At 42.7% G+C, this 21,565-nt stretch overlaps 1 protein-coding gene across 1 annotated transcript in view; it reads left to right on the top strand.

Annotated features, from left to right (window-relative positions):
* The window catches only part of ppp2r5a (protein phosphatase 2, regulatory subunit B', alpha isoform), a 76,778-nt gene that overhangs the window by 36,553 nt on the left and 18,660 nt on the right, over positions 1 to 21,565 (top strand). Inside the window, exon 2 of the mRNA XM_055873134.1 lies at positions 7,517 to 7,713. Coding sequence (XP_055729109.1) covers positions 7,517 to 7,713 — 197 coding nt within the window. The remainder of the gene's footprint in view (positions 1 to 7,516; positions 7,714 to 21,565) is intronic.

Here is a 21,565-nt window from a genome sequence, read left to right as displayed (position 1 = left end):
CCCCGACCATCCATTCAACAAAGAATCTGCCTGTGGCTGAATCTAGTAGATCAGTTATTCCCAAACTGGGGTACACAATGCCATTGGGGGTACGCCCCCCAAAAATGGATTCACTTACATTTACATTTAAGTCATTTAGCAGACGCTCTTATCCAGAGCGACTTACAAATTGGTGCATTCACCTTATGATATCCAGTGGAACAACCACTTTACAATAGTGCATCTAAATCTACTTAAAAGAAAAAAAAATGTAATCCAACAGGGCTATACATTTGGGTTAGTTTTTTATTTCTCTTTCTCTCCTTAGTAGCCTCGTTTTCACTGCCAAAAATTACTGCCGTCTAGTGTTCAGCGAAATAACAACATGATTTCAAATACAGGTAGCCTTGTCAAATAATTAACATCCAATCACATTAACCATTATTCTCTCGCAGGAATTCCACTAACAGTCCGTATGTAGCCAAACATAGCTGCTGCTCATTCAGTTTGCTCGAAAATTAATAAATTGTTGTTGTTTTTTAAATTAAGGCCTGCATCCATGGAGACACATACCAGCTCTACTGATAGTACTGCTACTACCAGCAGTACAACACCTGCACAACGCAAGTTGTGCTGCTTCCACGAGCACATCCAATGCTAGCATCAGTAATTCTACATTTGTTGTTAGCCCAGCTAGCATAGACACTGACAGTTGTGAATCTGATGCAGCCGAAGAGCTACTGCCCCCTTACCCGGGAAAGCATCGAACAACAGACAGGGACATTTGACCATCAGAGGCGCAAATATGATGAGAACTACATTGATTTGGGGTTCACTTATGTTGGGAGTGGTGCCTTTCCTCAGCCACAGTGTGTTATATGTGCAAAAGTACTATCTCACAACTCGATGAAACCTTCACTCTTGCGCAGACATTTAGAAACCAAACATGCCATTTTGGAAAGTAAGCCACAGGAGTTTTTGGAGCGAGAATTAAGACGACTTTCGAGTAGTAAGACATGTATAAAAGCAACAGATACTATTAATAAAAAGTGGCTAGAAGCATCTTATATGGTGAGCTACCGAATGGCTAGGACAGGCAAGCCCCAAACTATTGTGGAGAACTTCATTCTTCCTGCTGCCGCCGATATGGCTGGGACAATGCTGGGGGAAAAGGCCAAAAAAACTGTACAGACAATGCGTTTCACGACACATCAGTTACATGGCAGGAAACGTTTTGAAACAATTACTGCTTCGCATACAAGCCAGTGAACACTATGCATTACAGCTGGATGAGTCAACCGATGTGGCGGCCCTGGCATGTGTCCGTTTACGTTTATGGGGGGTCAATTAAGGAAGACATCATCTTCTGGAAACCAGGACAACAGGAGAGGATATTTTTAAGGTATGGGACAGCTTTGTGACATCAAATGGACTTTGGTGGTCAAGATGTGTTGGTATCTGTACTGATGGCGCAAAAGCCATGACAGGGAGACATAGTGGAGTGGTAACATGCGTGCAAGCAGTTGCTCCCGACGCCACTTGGGTACACTGCAGCATCCACCGAGAGGCTCTTGCTGCCAAGGGAATGTCTGACAGCTTGAAAGACGTTTTGGACACTACAGTGAAAATGGTTAACTTTGTTAAAGCAAGGCCCCTGAACTCTCGTGTACTTTCTGTGCTATGCAATGATATGGGCAGTGACCATGTAACACTTATACAACATACAGAAGTGCGCTGATTATCAAGGGGCAAAGTATTGACGCGTTTTTTTAAAATGAGAGATGAGCTTAAAGTTTTCTTTACTGACCATAATTTTCACTTGTCTGACCGCTTGCATGATGACAAGTTTCTCACACAACTGGCCTATCTGGGTGATGTTTTTTCTCGCCTGACTGATCTGAATCTAGGATTACAGGAACTCTCCGCAACTATATTCAATGTGCGGGACTAAATTGGGGCTATGATTTAAGAAGTTGGAGCTCTTCTCTGACAACATTAACAAGGACAACACACAGGTCTTTCCATCATTGTATGATTTTTTTTTTGTGTGCAAATGAACTCAAGCTTACGGACCATGTCAAATGTGATATAGCGAAGCACCTGAGTGAGTTGGGTGCGCAACTTTCCCTGAAACGGATGACAAATAACTGGATTCGTTATCCCTTTCATGCCCTGCCTCCAGTCCACTTACCGATATCTGAACAAGAGAGCCTCATTCGAAATTGCAACAAGCGGTTCTGTGTGAATTTCATTTAATCAGAAGCCACTGACAGATTTCTGGATAGGGCTGCACGCAGAGTTTCTTGCCTTGGCAAATCGCGCTGTTAAGATATTGATGCCCTTTGCAACCATGTACCTATGTGAGAGTGGATTCTCTGCCCTCACTAGCATGAACACTAAATACAGGCACAGATTGTGTATGGAAAATGATTTAAGACTGAGACTCTCCAATACAACCGAACATTGCAGAGTTATGAGCATCCTTTCAAGCACACCCTTGTCATTAACCTGTGGCGAGTTATTCAAAATTTTCGATGATCAAATGAAGGTGTATATGCAAGATGGCTAAATAAAGAGCAAAATTATTGAATTATTATCAAATTATTATTTGAGCCCTTGTCCTATAAGAGCTCTTTGTCACAACCCAACTTGTGGGAAGTGACAAACTCACACTCCATTCGTATGTTTAATAAATGTATTGTATAGTGTGTGTCTGTGGCAGGTTTACAATGATGGCAAAAAACAACATTTGAGAGTGCGCTGACCCTGGTGCTAGAGGGGGTACACAGCTGGAGGTTGAGTGTTTGAAGGGGTACGGGACTATAAAACGTTTGGGAACCACTGATCCCTGCCCTAATGCTTGTTCAATTTGGAAGAAAAATAGTGTTCATCTGGAGAATGTTGAGACATAGGCTGTCTTAAATATGTAAATAGCCCACCCTTTATGTTTTTTCTGTGATTTTAGCAAAAGCTCTGCAATCGGGAAGTGTCAAAGTCAAGAAAACAAGACTTTCCCCTGTGAACAGGAGGATTAAGGATGTCATGTCTCCCGTGTGAGCATCAGAAATTAAAGGAAATTGCTCTGTAGATCTTGTGCATCACCGCAGCCAGCATAGTTAATGTTTAACGAGCCGTTGGCATAGTGGAGTTGGCAAGGCCTTTCACACAGGTACATGTTATGGCTACGGCCCTGTGTTTTGTGCAATCATGTGACATAGCAAGATTTTATCCTGTGTTTTAAGCCTTATCCAGAAATAAGAATTACATCAAAAATTAACGCAATTGTCTGAGGATGGTGCTGGACCATCTAACATAAAAAGAAAAGGAGACAGTTTGACGAAAAAGCTTTAAAAGGTAGACTCAGTGAAATGACGTTGCCACGAGCAGATATTGAGATGCAAGAACTTTGCTCTCATGCAGTCACATGGTATCTGCGCAGTGTGGTAGCCAAAGCACCAAAACAGAGGAGAAGTTGAGCCTCACACTTCAACGCTCTTAGTTGTTGCGGAAATTTACCAACTATGCTGCATACAAGTCCAAATCCAGGCATGTCACCCTAGTTATGTGCCTTTTTTAGTTTTCAGGCCTCGTGAAACATCTGGCATTTTTAAAAATGCCTTTAAAATGACAACAGAACAGTTAACGGTAAACACTGCTCGTTTGAGCTAAAACGCTCAGCTGTTTTTGTCATAGAGAGCAGCTATAGGCCTAGATGTAAGTATTATTTTTGGCTTTGTTAGTGCCTGAGATTGCTTTATTGACTTTGTTGTCTAACCTGTGCTGGTAAAAGTCAAATGCCAACCCTCTTGTTTCTACAGCGTCCTCCTGAATTATTGGCACCCTAGGGAAATATGAACAAAAAAAGCTGTGAAAAACTTTAATCGTTGTTTGTCAGCTTGATCTTACTCAACATATCATATGAATCTAACCTTTTAATTGAGTTAAACACATTTTACAAGAAACTATTTTATTCAAAAACATGCATGCCAGTTATTGGCACCTCTACAAATTATTTTGAACAAAATCAAATTGATGTATATTCAGATTTTATGATTTGTTAATTATTTTTTATTTTTTTTCATCTGAGTCTTTGGGAACTCCATGACTTCCTGTTTCACTGGGGTATAAATATGAGGTGACACACAGGCTAAACTCTCTTTGTCATCCTTCAACATGGGAAAGGATAGAGAACACAGAAATGAAATGAGACAAAAGGTTGCTGACCTTCACAAATCAGGCGGTAGCTACAAGCCTGAAAATACCCATCTCCACTATTAGGGCAGTAATTAAGATATGTAAACCTGGAGCTGTAATTAACCTGCCTGGAAGAGGACGCAAGTGTATTTTGCCCACACCGACAGTGAGAAGGATGGTTCAAGTGGCAAAAAAATCTCCAAGGATCACAGTTGGAGAATTGCAGAAGTAGGTTACATCTTAGGGTCTCCAAAACTACAATTAGGTGCCATGACCAAGTTATTTGAAAGGGTTGCCAGAAGAAAGCCTCTGATGTCACCAAACCACTAACATAAGCGCCTGGAGTTTGCTAAATGTCATTGGAACTTTGATTGGAACCAGGTTCTATGGTCTGATGAGACTAAAATATAGTTTTTTTGCAACAAACACTAGAGTTGGATTTGGTGTAAAAAGAACCATGGTAATGCAGAAAATATCCTAATTCCCACTGTGAATGAAGTATAGTGGTGGATCTGTGATGTTGTGGGCCTGTTATACTTCCAAAGGCCCTGGGACCCTTGTTAGGATGCATGGCATCATGGACTCCAAGTACCAGGAGATTTTAGGTCAAAACCTGTCTGCATTTGCCAGGAGGCTAAAACTGGGTCGTCGTTGGATCTTCCAGCAGGACAACGATCCAAAGCATACCTCCAAATCTACACAAATGGTTCGCTGACCATAGAATCAAGTTTTGCAATGGCCTTCCCAGTCCCCTGACCGAAACACCATTTGAAAACCTATGGGGTGAGCTGAATAGGAGAGTCCAAAAGTGAGGACCAAGGACTGAAGGATCTGGAGTGTTGATGTATGGAGGAATTGTCTCAAATCCCTGGTCTTCTCCCACCTCATCAAACATTATAGGAGATGACTCAGACCTGTTATCTTGACATCTTTTTTGTTCATATTTTCCTCGGGTGCCAATAATTCAGGAGGGCAATATCTACTAGAGATAGCATTTCACTGCACCTGCGATAACATCTGCAAAATGGTACGCAACCAATAAACTTTGATTTGAGTTTGAGTGTTCTTTGAACTCACGTGTGATAGGGAATTATAGGTCATAAAATATCCCGGGGTCAGTTGCCACAGTGAAGTGATTTTACTTTGTGCATTTCAGTTTTGATACAATAATATTTCCACATGTAAGGAAAATGTAATGATACAGTAGCTTAGTGGCCATCTGAAAGAAAGGGAAAAAATAAAAATGTTGCTTAATGGGTGGGAAAAGGAAAGACCTTCCAGACGAAAGGCAGTTTCCATTATGACAGGCATATCCTGTTCAGCAATGCCTCTCTTCCTCTCGCTCTGTTCTCGATCCCATCACCCACAGCAAAGTTTGAGTGCTCTCTGTCCAAACATACTGCACATTATGTGGTTCAGCCAGCCCGTCACTGACTGAGGCCTCTAAGTGAGTTAGGATGTTGTCAACATGGCACTCTCTATTAGAGCCCGACCGATATATCGATTCACTGATATTATAGGACCATATTGGCCTTTTACCGCTATATCGGTATGGGGCGATAATTCAACCCATGTGTAATAAATAGGATGAAAAAACATATCTCATGCTTATCTGAATACTTGCGGACATTCTCATGATGTCATTATTGTCACAATGTATTAAATCAGCATTTGAAGCATACTTATTGAACAATTTCTCTTTTGGATGGCAAATTCTGAAAATTCACTGTGGAAAAATTACACTTTAATTTCCCCGCTGTAAAACAGTATATCACAGATATATCGGTATCTGCAAGTTTTGTCCCCAAAGAAATCTATCGGACAAAAAACAAGATTAACTTGGGCTCTAGTCACTATTCATTACTGTATTACAGCATTGAACCACAAACACTGGACATCTCATTACTGTATTACAGCATAGAACAACCACACATTCTTCCCTGAGTCTAAATACTGTATGTGTCCTTGAAAGAGTTGGAGCTTTATGTCGCGTTCACGTTGTCATGCTGCGTTACACAGTTGCTAAACTAATCATCAAGCAATCCCCACAAAGTTAAGTGTCACAATTCCAAAGCTATACAATATTACAGAGAACAAGTTAATTATCTCACCTCAGAAAATATTTATAATTTTGTACTTCTTGTTCACTAAATGCATGCTAATGTTGGGTTTTTGAGCTAGTGCACAATTGGCTCCCATTCACGCCTTGGAGGAGAGCTGTCTTTGTCCCAGAATCGCCGGGAATGCTCCGCATGGCTCATTGACGACGTATGGGCAATGTACACAATGGGCATTAATACAATTCCAATGGAGTTTCCCATCTCCTCAAAAGTGTCTCTGGTACTATGCCCATAAAAAAAAATTCAAGGCTTTTTCATCCTGATACCGTATCAGTTAGATCCATAACCCTACTGCTAGGCTAGGCTAGCCCAACGCTGTGCTGTACTGTTCTGTCATGGCGTCTCTGGGCGGCTGCCATAAGTGCTGTTTGTAGCCTGGCCGGGATCAGGTTTGACAGCTCTAATAACCCTGCACACACTCACCGTCTAATCCATAAATGGCTTTATGACAAAGGCTAGAGTGACTGGGCTGGCTCTATTGAGTTTTATGTCAAATGCCCGTTGATTGAAACAACACTGACTACCTCGAACTACCAAGGTTAAGGGCTTGTAAGTAAGCATTTCACTGTAATGTCTACACCTGTTGTATTCGGCGCATGTGACAAATAAGATTTTGATTTGAAATTGTGATTTTTAAAATCTGATCTCTGGGTCCTTGCCTGTGTTTAATGTAAATTATAGTCCTCACGTCTCTATTTTCACAGGCTCTGTAAGCATTTGGCCTATTATGATTTGAGGTACAGTATGGAGTGTTTACTAAAACCTACTAAAATGTTCCATTAGGATTACTCTCAACTGCACCTATTGTATCAGTGTTCTGTTCTGTGTTCTGTCACTATACACATAAGCCAAGTACCTGTAAACTTGTCGTCATTCAGAAAATGTCTGTTTGGCCTTGCACTGAGGATGTGAATTGAGGCCTCTGTATATTGTATAGTTTGGCTCTGTTTCAGTCAGTATTGACATCCAATCTGCCCATGAATTTTCATAAAGTTTTGTACTTTTCTCATGTCATGACGGGTCTTTTCCTAAGTTACATTCAGTCGGGCTGCCTTGGCAACAGTTGACTGCAGTTTGTGGGTAATGTTGTTTAGGCTACAAACCAGGCAAGCTTTTGTTGACATCGATACCATGCGATGGTTGTACAGTCGCCCCATTTAGGTGTCTTAAGGCTAAGTGACAATGTAGACTAAATGTTGTTTCCATGTCATCTCTGGTTCCAGATGCAACCTCCACGGAGCAGCAGGAGCTGTTCACCCAGAAGCTCCAGCAGTGCTGCATGCTGTTTGACTTCATGGACTCTGTCACCGACCTGAAGAGCAAGGAAATCAAGCGGGCCACGCTCAACGAGCTGGTGGACTACGTCTCCACCAACAGGGGCGTCCTGGTAGAGACAGCCTATCCGGAGATCTCAAATATGGTGAGTGGGCTCCTTACACTAACAGCCTTTTCACGCTACTGAGTAAAACCAAGCTGAGACTAGCTGTACGGTGCTAGCCTATTTACGCATCCTCTATAGTTGCTGAAATGGACAGTGGACAACAGTTTGTGTTAGTACAATAGTGTGAAAATGGTATACCAGAAAACTATTTTGTTTTGTCACGGTGAAACAATTAAGCACCCTGTCCCTGACATAGAAGTTTCATCAAGCAACATTGGGAGATTTTATACTCCGGACTCCGACATTGCTTGTCCTAATATTTCTACATTTCTTATTTCCATTCTTTTACTTTTTAGATTTGTGTCTTGTTGTGTATTGTTAGATATTACTACACTGTTGGAGCTAGGAACACAAGCATTTCGCTACACCCGCAATAACCTCTGCTAAATATGTGTATGCAACCAATACATTTTGATTTGAATCTTTATTCTGGATAGAATGCTACTAAAAAAGGAGAGAAAGTGGTCATTTAAAACATGAACTTCAATTTTAATCAGGGTTTGAACGAAGAAGAAAAAGTACTGGGGCCTCTCGAGTGGCGCAGAGGTCTAAGGCACTGCATTGCTGTGAGGTGTTACTACAGACCCGGGTTCATTCACGGGCTGTGCCACAACCGGCCGTGGCAGGGAGTCCCATAGGACGGCGCATAATTGGCCCAGTGTCAACCGGGTTATGGGAGGGTTTGGCCGGGGGGGTCTTTACTTGGCTCAACGCACCCACGCACCCTCCTTGTGGTGGGCCGGGTGCCTGCACGCTGACCCCAGTCACCAGTTGTACAGTGTTTCCTCCCCCGCGGCTGGCTTCCGGGTTAAACTGGCAGGTGTTAAGGAGTGCGGTTAGACAGGTCATGTTTCCGAGGACAAATGACTCCACCTTTTCTTCTTCCGAGCCCGTTGGGGAGTTGCAGCGATGAGACAAGACTGAAATTGGGGATAAAAAGTGGGTCAAATACAAAATAATAAATAAATATACATTTAGAAAAAGGACTGATTCGCTCATGGCTTGGTTATCAAAACAACTTTCCATACTCACAAAAAGCTTATTTCTCTACAATGTTGCGCACGAATTTGTTTACATCGCTGTTAGTGAGCATTTCTCCTTCACCAAGATAATTCATCCACCTGACAAGTGTGGCATATCAAGAAGCTGATTAAACAGAATGATCATTACACGGGTGCACCTTGTGCTGGGGACAATAAAAGGCCACTCTAAAATGTGCAGTTTTGTCACACAACACAATCCCACAGATGTCTCAAGTTTTGAGGGAGTGTGCAATTGGCCAGCTGACTGCAGGATTGTCCACCAGAGCAGTTGCCAGAGAATTTAATATTAATTTCTCTACCATAACCTGCCTTCAACTTCATTTCAGAGAATTTGGCCGTATGTCTTATGGAAGCTCATCTGCTTGCTCGTCAGCCTCACCGGGGTCTTGACCTGATTGCAGTTCGACTGTTGTAACCGACTTCAGTGGGCAAATGCTCACCTTCGATGGCCACTGGCACACTGGCGAAGTGTGCTCTTCACAGATGAATCCCAGTTTCAACTGTACCAGGCAGATGGTAGACTGTGTGGGCGAGCAGTTTGCTGATGTCAATGATGTGAACAGAGTGCCCCATTGTGGCGGTGGGTTATGGCAGGCATAAGCTACGGACAACAAACACCATTTTATTTTATCAATAGCAATCTGAAGGAACAGGTATACCGTGGCAAGATCCTGAAGCCCATTGTCGTGCCATTCATCCGCCGCCATCACCTCATGGTTCAGCATGATAATGCATGGCCCCATGTCGCGAGGATCTGCACACAATTCCTGAAAGATGAAAATGTCCCAGTTCTTCCATGGCCTGCATACTCACCAGACATGTCACCCATTGAGCGTATTTGGGATGCTCTGGATTGACGCGTACAACAGTGTGTTCCAGTTCCCGCCAATATCCAGCAACTTCGCACAGCCATTGAACAGCAGTGAGACAACATTCCACAGGCCACAATCAACAGCCTAATCATCTGTAACTCAGTAAAATCTTAGAAATTGTTGCATGTTGCGTTTTCATTTTTGTTTAGTGTAGATCTTGAATAGGAACAGCTGTCATTCTTCGAGATGTGAAATGAAAGGGCCTTAGGATATAACCTTTTTGCGCACTGTACACAGTCGCTATTCTCTGAGCAACCTGGGAGAGAGGCAGTGCTCCCAAAGCCCTCACACACCTTCTGCTCCAGTCAGACCCAAAGATTACCCAGAACTCTTAATCACCTCGCTCATCCTTTTGCCCTTGTCTCAACCCTCACCGCTAGCCATGGTCCCAGACCAGACAGAGAAGGACGACCCAAACGTCCCCAGTCAGTTTCAAGCACTCCTTCAGTTCAGCACTCCTTCAGTTCAGCACTCGATCATCAGGATTCAGGAAGCAACTAGCTGTCTCTTCTCCATGCCACCTTGAACTACTGTCTCTGGCATCCACTGCTTTCCTCTGCTATGAGGGGCTAAGCAGTATATTTATTGCATTTATTCATTGATATATCAATCAAATGTATTTATAAAGCCCTTTTTACATCAGAAGATGTCACGAAATGCTATACAGAAACCCAGCCTAAAACCCCAAACGGTAAGCAATGCAGATGTAGAATCACGGTGGCTAAGAAAAACTCCCTTGAAAGGCAGGAACCTAGAGAGGAACCAAGCTCTGATGGGTGGCCAGTCCTCTTCTGGTTGTACCAGGTAGAGATTATAAGAGTATATGGCCATCAACCTCTCTCGGGTATGTGGGACAGTAGCGTCTCACCTCGTCAACAGCCAGTGAAACTGCAGGGCGCCAAATTCAAAACAACAGATATCCCATAATTAAAATTCCTCAAACATACATGTATTTTACACCATTTTAAAGATACACTTGTTGTAAATCCAGCCACAGTGTCCGATTTCAAATGGGCTTTACGACGAAAGCAAGCCAAACGATTATGTTAGGTGAGTGCCTATTCACAGAAAAACACAGTCATTTTTCCAGCCAAAGAGAGGAGTCACAAAAAGCAGAAATATAGATACATTTAATCACTAACCTTTGATGATCTTCATCAGATGACACTCATAGGACTTCATGTTACACAATACATGTATGTTTTGTTCGGTAAAGTTCATATTTATATCCAAAAATCTCAGTTTACATTGGCGCGTTATGTTCAGTAGTTCCAAAACATCTGGTGATTTTTATGAGCCACATCAATTTACAGAAATAGTCATCATAAATGTTGATGAAAATACAAGTGTTACACATTGAATTTTAGATCCACTTCTCCTTAATGTAACCGCTGTGTCAGATTTCAAAAAAACTTGACGGAAAAAGCAAACCATGCAATAATCTGAGTACGGAGCTCAGACGACAAAATCAACCCAAAGAGATATCCGCCATGTTGGAGTCAACATAAGTCAGAAATAGCATTATGAATATTCACTTACCTTTGATCTTCCCAGGAATCCCAGTTCCACAATAAATGTTTTTGTTAGATAATGTCCATCATTTATGTCCAAATTCCTCCTTGTTGTTCGTGCGTTCAGTAAACAATCTAAACTCACGACGCGCGTGCAAGTCCAGCGGAAAGTGCGGACGAAAGTCCAAAAAGTTCCGTCACAGTCCGTAGAAACATGTCGAACGATGTATAGAGTCAATCTTTAGGATGTTTTTAACATAAATCTTCAAAAATGTTCCAACCGGAGAATTCCTTTGTCTTCAGAAAAGCAAATGGAACAGAGCTCGCTCTCACGTGAACGAGCGTCACGAGCTCAAAGCATTCTGCCAGACCTCTGACTCATTCCCCTCTCATTCGGCCCCACTTCACAGTAGAAGCATCAAACAAGGTTCTATAGACAGACTGTTGACATCTAGTGGGAGCCTTAGGAAGTGGAACATGACCCCATTTCCACTGTATCTTGGATAAGCAAAGAGTTGAAAACCTACAAACCTCAGATTTCCCACTTCCTGGTTGGATTTTTTCTCAAGTTTTTGCCTGCCATATGAGTTCTGTTATAGTCAGAGACATCATTCAAACAGTTGTAGAGACTTCAGAGTGTTTTCTATTCAAATCTACTGATATTATGCATATCCTAGGATCTGGGCCTGAGTAGCAGGCAGTTTACTCTGGGCACGCTTTTCATCCGGACGTGAAAATACTGCCCCCTACCCCAAAGAAGTTAAGGCCAGATTGTTCTTCAAGATGACCAGTAGGGTCAAATAATAATCACAGTGGTTGTCAAGGGTGCAACAGGTCAGTACCTCAAGAGTAAATGTCAGTTGGCTTTTCATAGCCAAGCATTCAGATGTCGAGACAGTAGGTGTGGTAGAGCGAGAGAGAGAGTCGTTTAACACCAGGTCTGGGACAAGGTAGCACGTCCGGTGAACAGGTCAGGGTTCCATAGCCGCAGGCAGAACAGTTGAAACTGGAGCAGCAGCACGACCAGGTGGACTGGGGACAGCCAGGAGTCATCAGGCCAGGTAGTCCTGAGGCATATATCACATTTTAAGGATGTGTCAGACAGAGTAATTGTTTATCCAGATGTCATTTTATGGGATTGCTATCTAGGAAGATCAGCCCTGCATTACCTGACATTTGGCGTGTACCATTGCGCCAGGCAGCCACATTATACATTAGCATGTCTACTTATTCTCAGCTTACTTAGAAAATGTTCTGCACTTGTTATTCACAAGCTAGAATTAGATGGGTGATATACTTGAACATTATTAGTAATAGGTAATGACATTGTGAGAGGTTTTATAGTGTGAATATTATCTCCCTATTCCAGAGTAGTGTGGGATAACAAATGTAGCCCAGTTAGTTAAATCAACAATTTTTGGATAACTGGATATTTACCTATATTTTTGTTGTGGTGAGGCACATCTCCACTGCCATTTTGACTCCTCAGCATATGAATCGGAGGGATTGTGTCGCCGCTCACCAGCCAGGCAAGATATGGCTAGATGTTTCCCATCCTTCCATTGTTTTCATCTTCACGTTGATGGTTAATCACCAATCCAACATGGCTGCTCAAAAGATCAACAACCAGGAACTAGACTACCTTTTCAGTTCAGGTAGCAGATAATGGACCCTAATAGATATTTATTTTGTTGGTGTTTTATATTAACTAATATACACTGAGTGTACAAAACGCTCTTAGGAACGCTCTTTCCATGACAGGTGAAAGCTATGATCCCTTATTGATTTCACTTAAATCCACTTCAATTACTGTAGCTGAAGGGGAGACAGGTTCAATAATGATTTTTAAGCCTTGAGACATAGATTGTGTATGTGTGCTATTCAGAGAGTGAATGGGCAAGACATAATATTTAAGTGCCTTTGAACAGGGTATGGTAGTAGGTGCCAGGCGCACAGGTTTGAGTCAAGAACTGCAACGCTGCTGGGTTTTTCACATTCAACAGTTTCCTGTATGTGTCAATCAACAAATGGAGGCTGTTCTGAGGGCAAACTCAATATTAGGAACTTGTTTTTAATGTTTTGGACACTCAGTGTACATTGGTTCTAACTTGAATAATTATTGGTTTACAATTGTACAATTTATGCTACCCGTATATAAAAGTCACGAAAACTGACGGAAAGCCCCACACACTCTCCCCAGTTTTAGCTTGTCGTCTAGCTGGCTAGGTTTAGGATATTTACCAGCCCATACCAGTGATAAACATAGCTATATTATCGACATATTATGTTATTGTACACAAACAAAATCAAGCTCACTTATTTTGCTAGCTAGAAAGAAGTAGCCACAAATTCATTCAGAAACAGAGAAAGAGGAATGCTAAATGCGTTATAGCTAGCTACTGTTAGCATAGAGGTACCAAACTAGCTCTTTCACTTACCCGATTGAGGTCCATGCTCTCTTAAGCCACTGATAATGTTCGGTCTCTGCTGGTGCTGCTGGCTGTTTGACATGCTTTAGAAGCCACATTGATGGTAGGGACAGCATCCACTTTGAGAAGGAACTTCTTGCTGAACCCCTAGTTCCATTGTTGATAGCCATGGAAGTTCTCATGGATAAAATGTGTCCCTCAGTAGATACCCAATTTGCCTGCCTCATTCTCATATCCCACTTTTTTTTTAACTTTTGTCATTCATCGTAGGATTTTGTCCCGAAGTTAGAGCTGATTTGGCGAAAACCTCAAACCCAACTTTTTGAACAACTTTGTATTATAACAATTGATTTAAGAGTTTGTAATTTGGGAATGTTTTCTTGGTGTTCTAAGTTAATATTATATGCATTGAGAAATAAGTGCTACTCGTCCTTTAACCGCCCTGGTAGAGCTTTCACATGTAGTTTGATTATTTCGATGACAGGCTGGGACATGCGTATGACAGAATCGGTGAGAGTTGGCCAAATGTAGCGTTCAGTTGGTTGCGTAAGTTGTGCTTAACCCACCTCTTTCACAGGTAATGTGTATGTAACGGGAAGCATCCTGTTAAACTGTGGAGTGTGGTTGAGTAGCTCTGTCTTTTTCTGCAATAGGTAGTCACTCTTGAACACAAAGAAGCCTGGCCCGCCTCTAACAGCCTCATAGTGACTCACTCACACAGCGTTTACAGTGCCACGGATACGGACTCACTCGGCGGCGCTGCCAAGGGAACCGCTGATTACACACGGGGATAGGTTATCATCAGGACATCCTTAGCTGCCGCGGCCAAGGGGACTGCAGGTTACTTGTGTGTCATAGGTAATCGTGTAGGCATCCTTCCTAGGAGGGGCCTATAGATTTCGATGTAGCAAATCGATAACATACACATCCAGGGACCGCTGCCTGACTATACTGCTGTATAGGTTGTTGACTTGTCTGTCTTAAATGTTGATGGCTCTCTGCCTGTAGAGTAGCCTCACAACTGGGCATGTTAGGAGGAGCAGGGCCTCTGAATAGGGTTCGTCATTAAAGTTGCTCTCACCAACAGCACCCCATCTATCAGTGCTATTTATCTGGAGGCCGAGGGCTGCTCTGAGCAAGAGGAGGAACCATGGTGGACAGATGGGCAAGGGCGTCCTCGGGATTCTCCATTCTCTGCATCCCATGATAATGAAGTGGTGGGTGTTGAAGTGCAGTCCATTATGCCCGAGCCACAGCGACCGCTTTGATCATTGAGGCAATGGAGAGTACAAACAGGTAGATCATAAATGTAACCATGGCTCTTGCTGAAAAAAGCCTCTAGTTGCCCACTCTGTTTGACACACGAGCAGTGTAATATGAAAGACAATCTTTACAGCTGCACAGCTGTCTCAGTTCAAGGTGAAGAATGTTTGATTGACTTCATATTGTGTAGGCCTATGATTTTGCCGCCACCTTTTGTCAGCGATGAGGATGGGAGGACCGAGGGCTTACGCAGAGATACTTTCAGAGCTCTGATTTACATTGAATTCCGTGAACTCTGGCATTTATGGTATAATAGGTCCATTAAACTACTATCTATAACTGGATGATTCATCTCTATCCACACCTTCTCTATCCTTTTCTTGCGCCCTTTTACTCTTTTGTACAGCACCCTTTACTTTATTTCACTCTCTTATATATACACACCACACACACACACACACACACAGTACAGATTTAGCGTGATACCACTGGGTGAGTGGGGCGTTGCTGTGTCACCCACACAGTCCCTCAATGACCCCACACAGAGTTTAAAGCCTTCTGGTGCCATTAGTGCATTTCACTTACAGTTATTGACCCCAACCCTGGATAGAGACACACCCCCCTTCTCTTTCTCTCTTCTTTTCTCTCTCTACCATACACTCTCCTGTTCCCTCTCCTTCATTTATTTCCTTGTGGTCCCAATCTCCCACTATGCATTTTGACATGTTTGATATGTGTGCCGTGAAATAATAATAGTCATGTCCATGCAGGGGGTAATCAAAGTACATTCATGGTATGACACCCTATTTTCAGACTAACACAATCATATATGAATGAAAAGAAATATGCAGGTATTTCTTCTGGAAATTGAAAAAGGGCTGATGTTACAATAAATCAATTATTATACAGCTACATTATAGCATTACAGCAAGAATGGCTTAATGCTGCTACAGCAGCACAGCAAGAATGAGCTAATATTGCTACAGAGCTAATAGTGCTACAGAGCTAAGAGTGCTACAGAACAGAGCCAATAGTGCTACAGAGCTAATAGTACTACAGAACAGAGCTAATAGTGCTACAGAGCTAAGAGTGCTACAGAACAGAGCTAATAGTGCTAGGGAACAGAGCTAATAGTGCTAGGGAACAGAGCTAATAGTGCTAGGGAACAGAGCTAATAGTGCTAGGGAACAGAGCTAATAGTGCTACAGAGCTAATAGTGCTAGGGAACAGAGCTAATAGTGCTACAGAGCTAATAGTGCTAGGGAACAGAGCTAATAGTGCTATTTGGGAACAGATAAGGGAACAGAGCTAATAGTGCTATTTGTATGTGTGTCTGTGTGTCGCAGTGGTTGTTATCAGCCCAGGCAGTTGTCTTGAGGTATTTGGCATCAGGGCGGGATGAGTATCACACTGTTGCTTTATGTCCCGCCTGGCAGCCCTCCCTGGAATGTGGCCCATGTGACACCACCAGCAGCCAATCAGCTGCGTTATACCAGGCTAGAGAAATATGCCTCTGAGTGAGCCCAGGAAAAAAAACTCCCATTTCTTTCACTGGCTTGTTTGGGATCAGCTGGACATGTTCAGCACAGGGTGGTGAAGAGAATGCACCCAAAGCATTGATATGAAGCTGTGTTAGCTACTCTCATCTAACACATGAAATCACATCATACACAGATTACATCAATTAAGGGAAAACCATATAGTCTAGAAAAAGAGTTTAACAATTTGTCCTAGTTTTACTAGCCTCGGACCTGTGTCCCCCACTCTCCACTTTACAAACCGAAGCAGAATTTGATTGTTCAATACAAGGTTATTGTCCAATGTGTATTTTTCTCTTTCTGTCTTTTAGTTTACTAAGTTTGGTGTTGGGTGTCCCTAATTGAGGCTGTCGGTTAAGGTCCAGTCCTCCTTGAACACCTTAGAGAGGTGACTGGAGCGTCGTAGCTGCAGATAAAAGGCTTTGTCACCGGCTGTAGTGGGTTGTCTGGCGTCTTATCCCGTATCCATGGCAGAGCGGCCCCACACCTAATGAGATCTGGCCAGATTAAACCCTGAATGGAACTACACAGAGATGGAAGAGCGAGACAGGGCTGCACCTGTAGACCATCCAGGGACCCAGAGAGGTGTTATTGAGGTAGAGTAGGTTCCTTGAAGTGACGGACAGGAAATTCAATACCACCCTGAATACCACTTCAAGGCCTGTCTTCAAGACAACTCTCTTAGGCACAGCACTACAGTGTCATTAGTTTGAGCAGCTTTCATTCTAAATGAGACATGAACTTGGGTCAAGGAAAGGCGAAGCACATACATAGTTATTCTCGAAGTAGCTAAACAATTCAAAAGTAATTCCTGTACATACTTCCAACAATTTTCCATCTACTCCCCCATGCTATTGTTCAACACACTATCTGTGTGTGAGAGTGGCAGGGATGTGTGACTGGCTGTTTATTTTAACCCCAGTGTGGCTCTGTCTATAGTCTGGATCATTAGTCTCCCCCATTCCCCTCCTCTCTCCCTCTTCCCGATGTCTCTTTTTCTCTTCTTCTCCTGATGGTCTCTGTCTATTTCCCTGAATAAAAATATCTGTTTCCAACACACACGTACACTGGCTCTCTCTAACATCCACCCACTTCCTCCACCAAGGCAGTGAGATGCAAGACAGTGTCCAACATCACCCCGTTGCTTTAGAAACCTCGGCCAGTGAAAGGAAGACTCTAAAGCGTTCTTTACACCAAGGAGATCAAAGCGACCCAAGCTGTTAGCTCCAGCTAATTACATATGGCGCCATCTTTGTAGTGTGTTTACCGTGCACTCTCGGAGCCTGTCTCAGCAGTGGGCTCTGCCTGTCATGATAATGAAATGGTATAACAGCACTTATGTGTTTAGCGTTGCACATTGTTCAATGGCCGCTGCCAGTGCCATCCAAATAAGGATATTTCATTCAATGTATGGTTCAGTGGGCTCAGTATGTTCAGTGTTATCCAGCCACCTCTGCGGAAGGCTAATTTTATAGTCAATTAAACTCTAAGGAAATGGTATAGTAAGTAGCAGCAAACTCTTCGGCGTCTCAAAAGTTGCATTACTGTCAGCTGAAGAATGTTTTACTCCTTCGTCACCCCTTTAGAGCTGTGTGGCTTGTCAAACTGACAATAGGTAATTGGGTGTTGTCACACACACACACACACTGTGCAGAATGGTAGCTCTCTTGCCAGCCTCTCCGTCGTCGTGTGTGTCACTCTCCAATTCCTCCAAGGCTAAAAATAAACCTCTGCTGCAGTGATCGTGGTGGTGATGACCTGCCTCCAAACCGAGTCTCCAGCACAGAATTGTAATGGGGAGATGTGGCTGATGCAGAATCCTTAATGGATTTATCTTTGCCCCCATCCGTTTTGATTCTATTATTCTCTACCCTTCGCCACGGTAGAAGTATTGAAACATGCTTAGTCATAATCAAGTAAAGAGGAAGTTGTCCTCTGTAAATTACTGCCAGTTGTGTTTATGCAGCACAGCATGAATATGATTTGCTCTCCTGGGTCACGTTAGCTTTCAAAAGTCTGCATTTTCAAAACACAGACCCTCCAAAAATATTTGTACGTTTTTTAGTTTTGTTTACCTTCTAATTAAACAAACAGACAATAAATACATGGCTCCACTCAGTGTTGTAGAATGCAGGAAAATGCAGGTCAGTTCAAGACAGTGCTATGTGAATACTTTGTTTTCTTTACCCAATGTCGTTATAATCACATGCAACAATCATTTGTAGTCTGAATGATATTATAGCCGTAATATGCTTGTAGCCTACTCGACACTGTTGATGAAATACAAACACAATAGGAGCGTTGGAGAAATGACACGCATCTGATTAATTCATTATGAATAGGATTCATTTAATTTCATTATTTTACATTTTTAATTGTAACCACAATGTAACAAATAATTAAACTGTGGTTCGAACTTTAGCAAACAAACTAGTGTGAAAACGTCAGCATAACAAACATTGTCAACATAAATGTGCGCCTACTTCCTCATCTCCCTCCTTTGCGCTCTGTTTTCTCCTTGTCAAAAAGGGTGCGTGCCCAAGCAAAGTAAACATTTCAGGACTCCGGTGCCCCTATTTTTAAAATTGTCATTAGTCTCTCTGGGTGATCAGTGCCTATGCAGGAGCATTTCTTGGGTCAGAATTTGGTTCAGGCAGCTGAATCCCCTTTCAGCTCAAACACTGGACACGAGTAGGACCACAGCATGCGCTGTGAGCTGAGCGTGTGCTGGGAACACGTTCCAAATGCCAATGACTGAGACTCCTGCCACATACACCCTCCCCACAGACCGGCAGATAGAGTACAAGTGGTTTGGAGGGTTGATGAGACGTTTCGGATAATTGCAGCGAGTCTATTGTGTCTATACACAATTTGTTGTTTGAAAATGGGATTAAAATGGATTTAATTGTACTTTTTTTGGTCAATGATCTACATAAAATACTAAAGAATCTGAGTCCATGCAACTTATTATGTGACTTGTTGAGCATTTTTTACTTCTGAACTTATTTAGGCTTGTCATAACAAAGGGGTGAATACTTATTGACTTTCAACTTTTCATTTTTAATTTGTTTGTAAACATTTCTAAAACATAATTACACTTTGACATTATGGGGGTATTGTGTGTAGACCAGTGACACAACATGTCAATTAAATCCATTTTAAATGTGAATACTTTCTGAAGTAATCTCTTTTATTTGTGGTACCTAACTTTGAATGCAGAATTTAAACCGTTCTGTGAGTGTGTTTTAGTCAGGCCTTCTTTATATGTTGGACATTTTTGAGCGGACTGAACAATACAATAAAACTGTTTCCATGCATCCTAGACTACATTCGATTAGGCCTGTCCGTAGTTTCTAGTTTTTCAACAGAAACTTGTCTTTCAGTCCCAAGATTTTGAGGAGAGCCGCATCTCCCTCTTCTCTCCTTCAACCCTCCCTGTATGTTTGGATTGTTCTGTGGCTGTGTTCATGATAAAGCAAAGGATCCCAGCAGATAACAGCCTACTTATCGTCCCTCACTCAGCATATTATTGGAGTAAACTGCTACTGTTCTCTGGGTATTAATACAATGATAGGAGACTTGCCGCTTTCATCTACCTGTATGCAAAGGAAGCCTCCCTCTGTTTCCTAGCTGCAGTGCAAGCTGTACACATCTACATTGGGGAAAAGATGTGTAGCTGAAATTGTAATTCATTTTATGTCTTTGTTTTGATTTAAAGTTAGTATAACCTATTGATATGCAACCTGGTCACTCACTACTAATTTCCTAGATATCTTCATTTCTCTATAAAGGCCTAGTGGGCTAGTTATTGTGCAATGTATTTTACGCCATGTCTGTTCTAGTAGCGGTACCATAATGCTGTGTTGATTTGCTGAATTGATGTGAAACACTTAAAGGCCATCCTCAATGGGAAAAGTAATCTTGTCCGCTAGCGTGAGGAAGGACATCTAGAGGCCTGCACAGGCATGAATTTTAAGCCCTGCCCATGCCGTTCAGGCCCTACCCTACCCATGCCCCCGACGTTCAGGCCCTACCCTACCCATGCCCCCGACGTGCAGGCCCTACCCTACCCATGCCCCCGACGTTCAGGCCCTACCCTACCCATGCCCCCGACGTGCAGGCCCTACCCTACCCATGCCCCCGACGTTCAGGCCCGACCATACCAACGCCCCCGACTTTCAGGCCCTACCCTACCCCGGCCCCATTGCATCTGCCAGATTTAAGGCCCGGTCCGAAATCAGAAATAACTTCTTCCATTAGTAAATTCATTAGCTGCTCCTATGCTTGTCATTGCTCCCTATGCACTGCATGCGCTCTACCCATGACGCTCGGAGTCTGAGTATCCATAGCAACGGCTCTGCTTGGGCTGCTCTGCTCAATGAGGAGACATAAGTGAGCAGTTAGCTGCTTTATGTCACTCTAAACTCAGACAACTCAAGTAACATTATTTTCTTTGAAATAATCTCTCCTGTTTTATATTTGACGAGGTTGAAGCACTTCTGACACCATGTTATGATCTTAGTCAGATATGCCTACTGTGCAGCAGAGCACAAGCAGATGGCTCAACTTCAATATGTTAGTGATCAAATTAGTGATATCCGAGCCCTGCCCATACCCTAGTTATTGATAAATAAATAAAAAACAGGCCCTACCCGATGTATAATCGGAGCTCCCGAGTGGCGCAGCGGTCTAAGGCGCTGTATCACATCCGGCCGTGATTTGGAGTCCCATAGGGTGGCGCACAATTGGCCCAGCGTCGTCCTGGTTTGGCCGGGGTAGGCCGTCATTGTAAATAAGAATTTGCTCTTAACTGACTTGCCTAGTTAAATAAAGGTAAAATAAAATAAAAAAAATTAGGGTCGGGTAGCAGAGCTCTAAGGGCATCCCATTCTGATGTCCTGGGAACACCCATCATCCCAGGCATTAAAATGCATTGATTGAATTATGTTTGAATTATGAGTTACACCTGTGGCACTACCATTACAAATGTGTCCAAACGAGAACTTTCTCACCAGAAGTAATTGTCCTATGATGTGTGATGATTAAGAAGCACTAGGCCTTTATCTTAATTTCTCTGACTAAATTTAAGACACTTTTGAATCTCCTGATGTGGTCATATTACTGGAAAACTGTTTAAATAAGTCCGGAATAAGGAGGCTAGGGCTATCATGAGGC

Source organism: Salvelinus fontinalis, chromosome 20 (assembly GCF_029448725.1).
Source record: "Salvelinus fontinalis isolate EN_2023a chromosome 20, ASM2944872v1, whole genome shotgun sequence".
NCBI classification, from domain to species: Eukaryota; Metazoa; Chordata; class Actinopteri; order Salmoniformes; family Salmonidae; genus Salvelinus; species Salvelinus fontinalis.
Note: the sequence above shows the minus strand (reverse complement) of the source record. Positions and strands in the feature narration are given on the sequence as shown.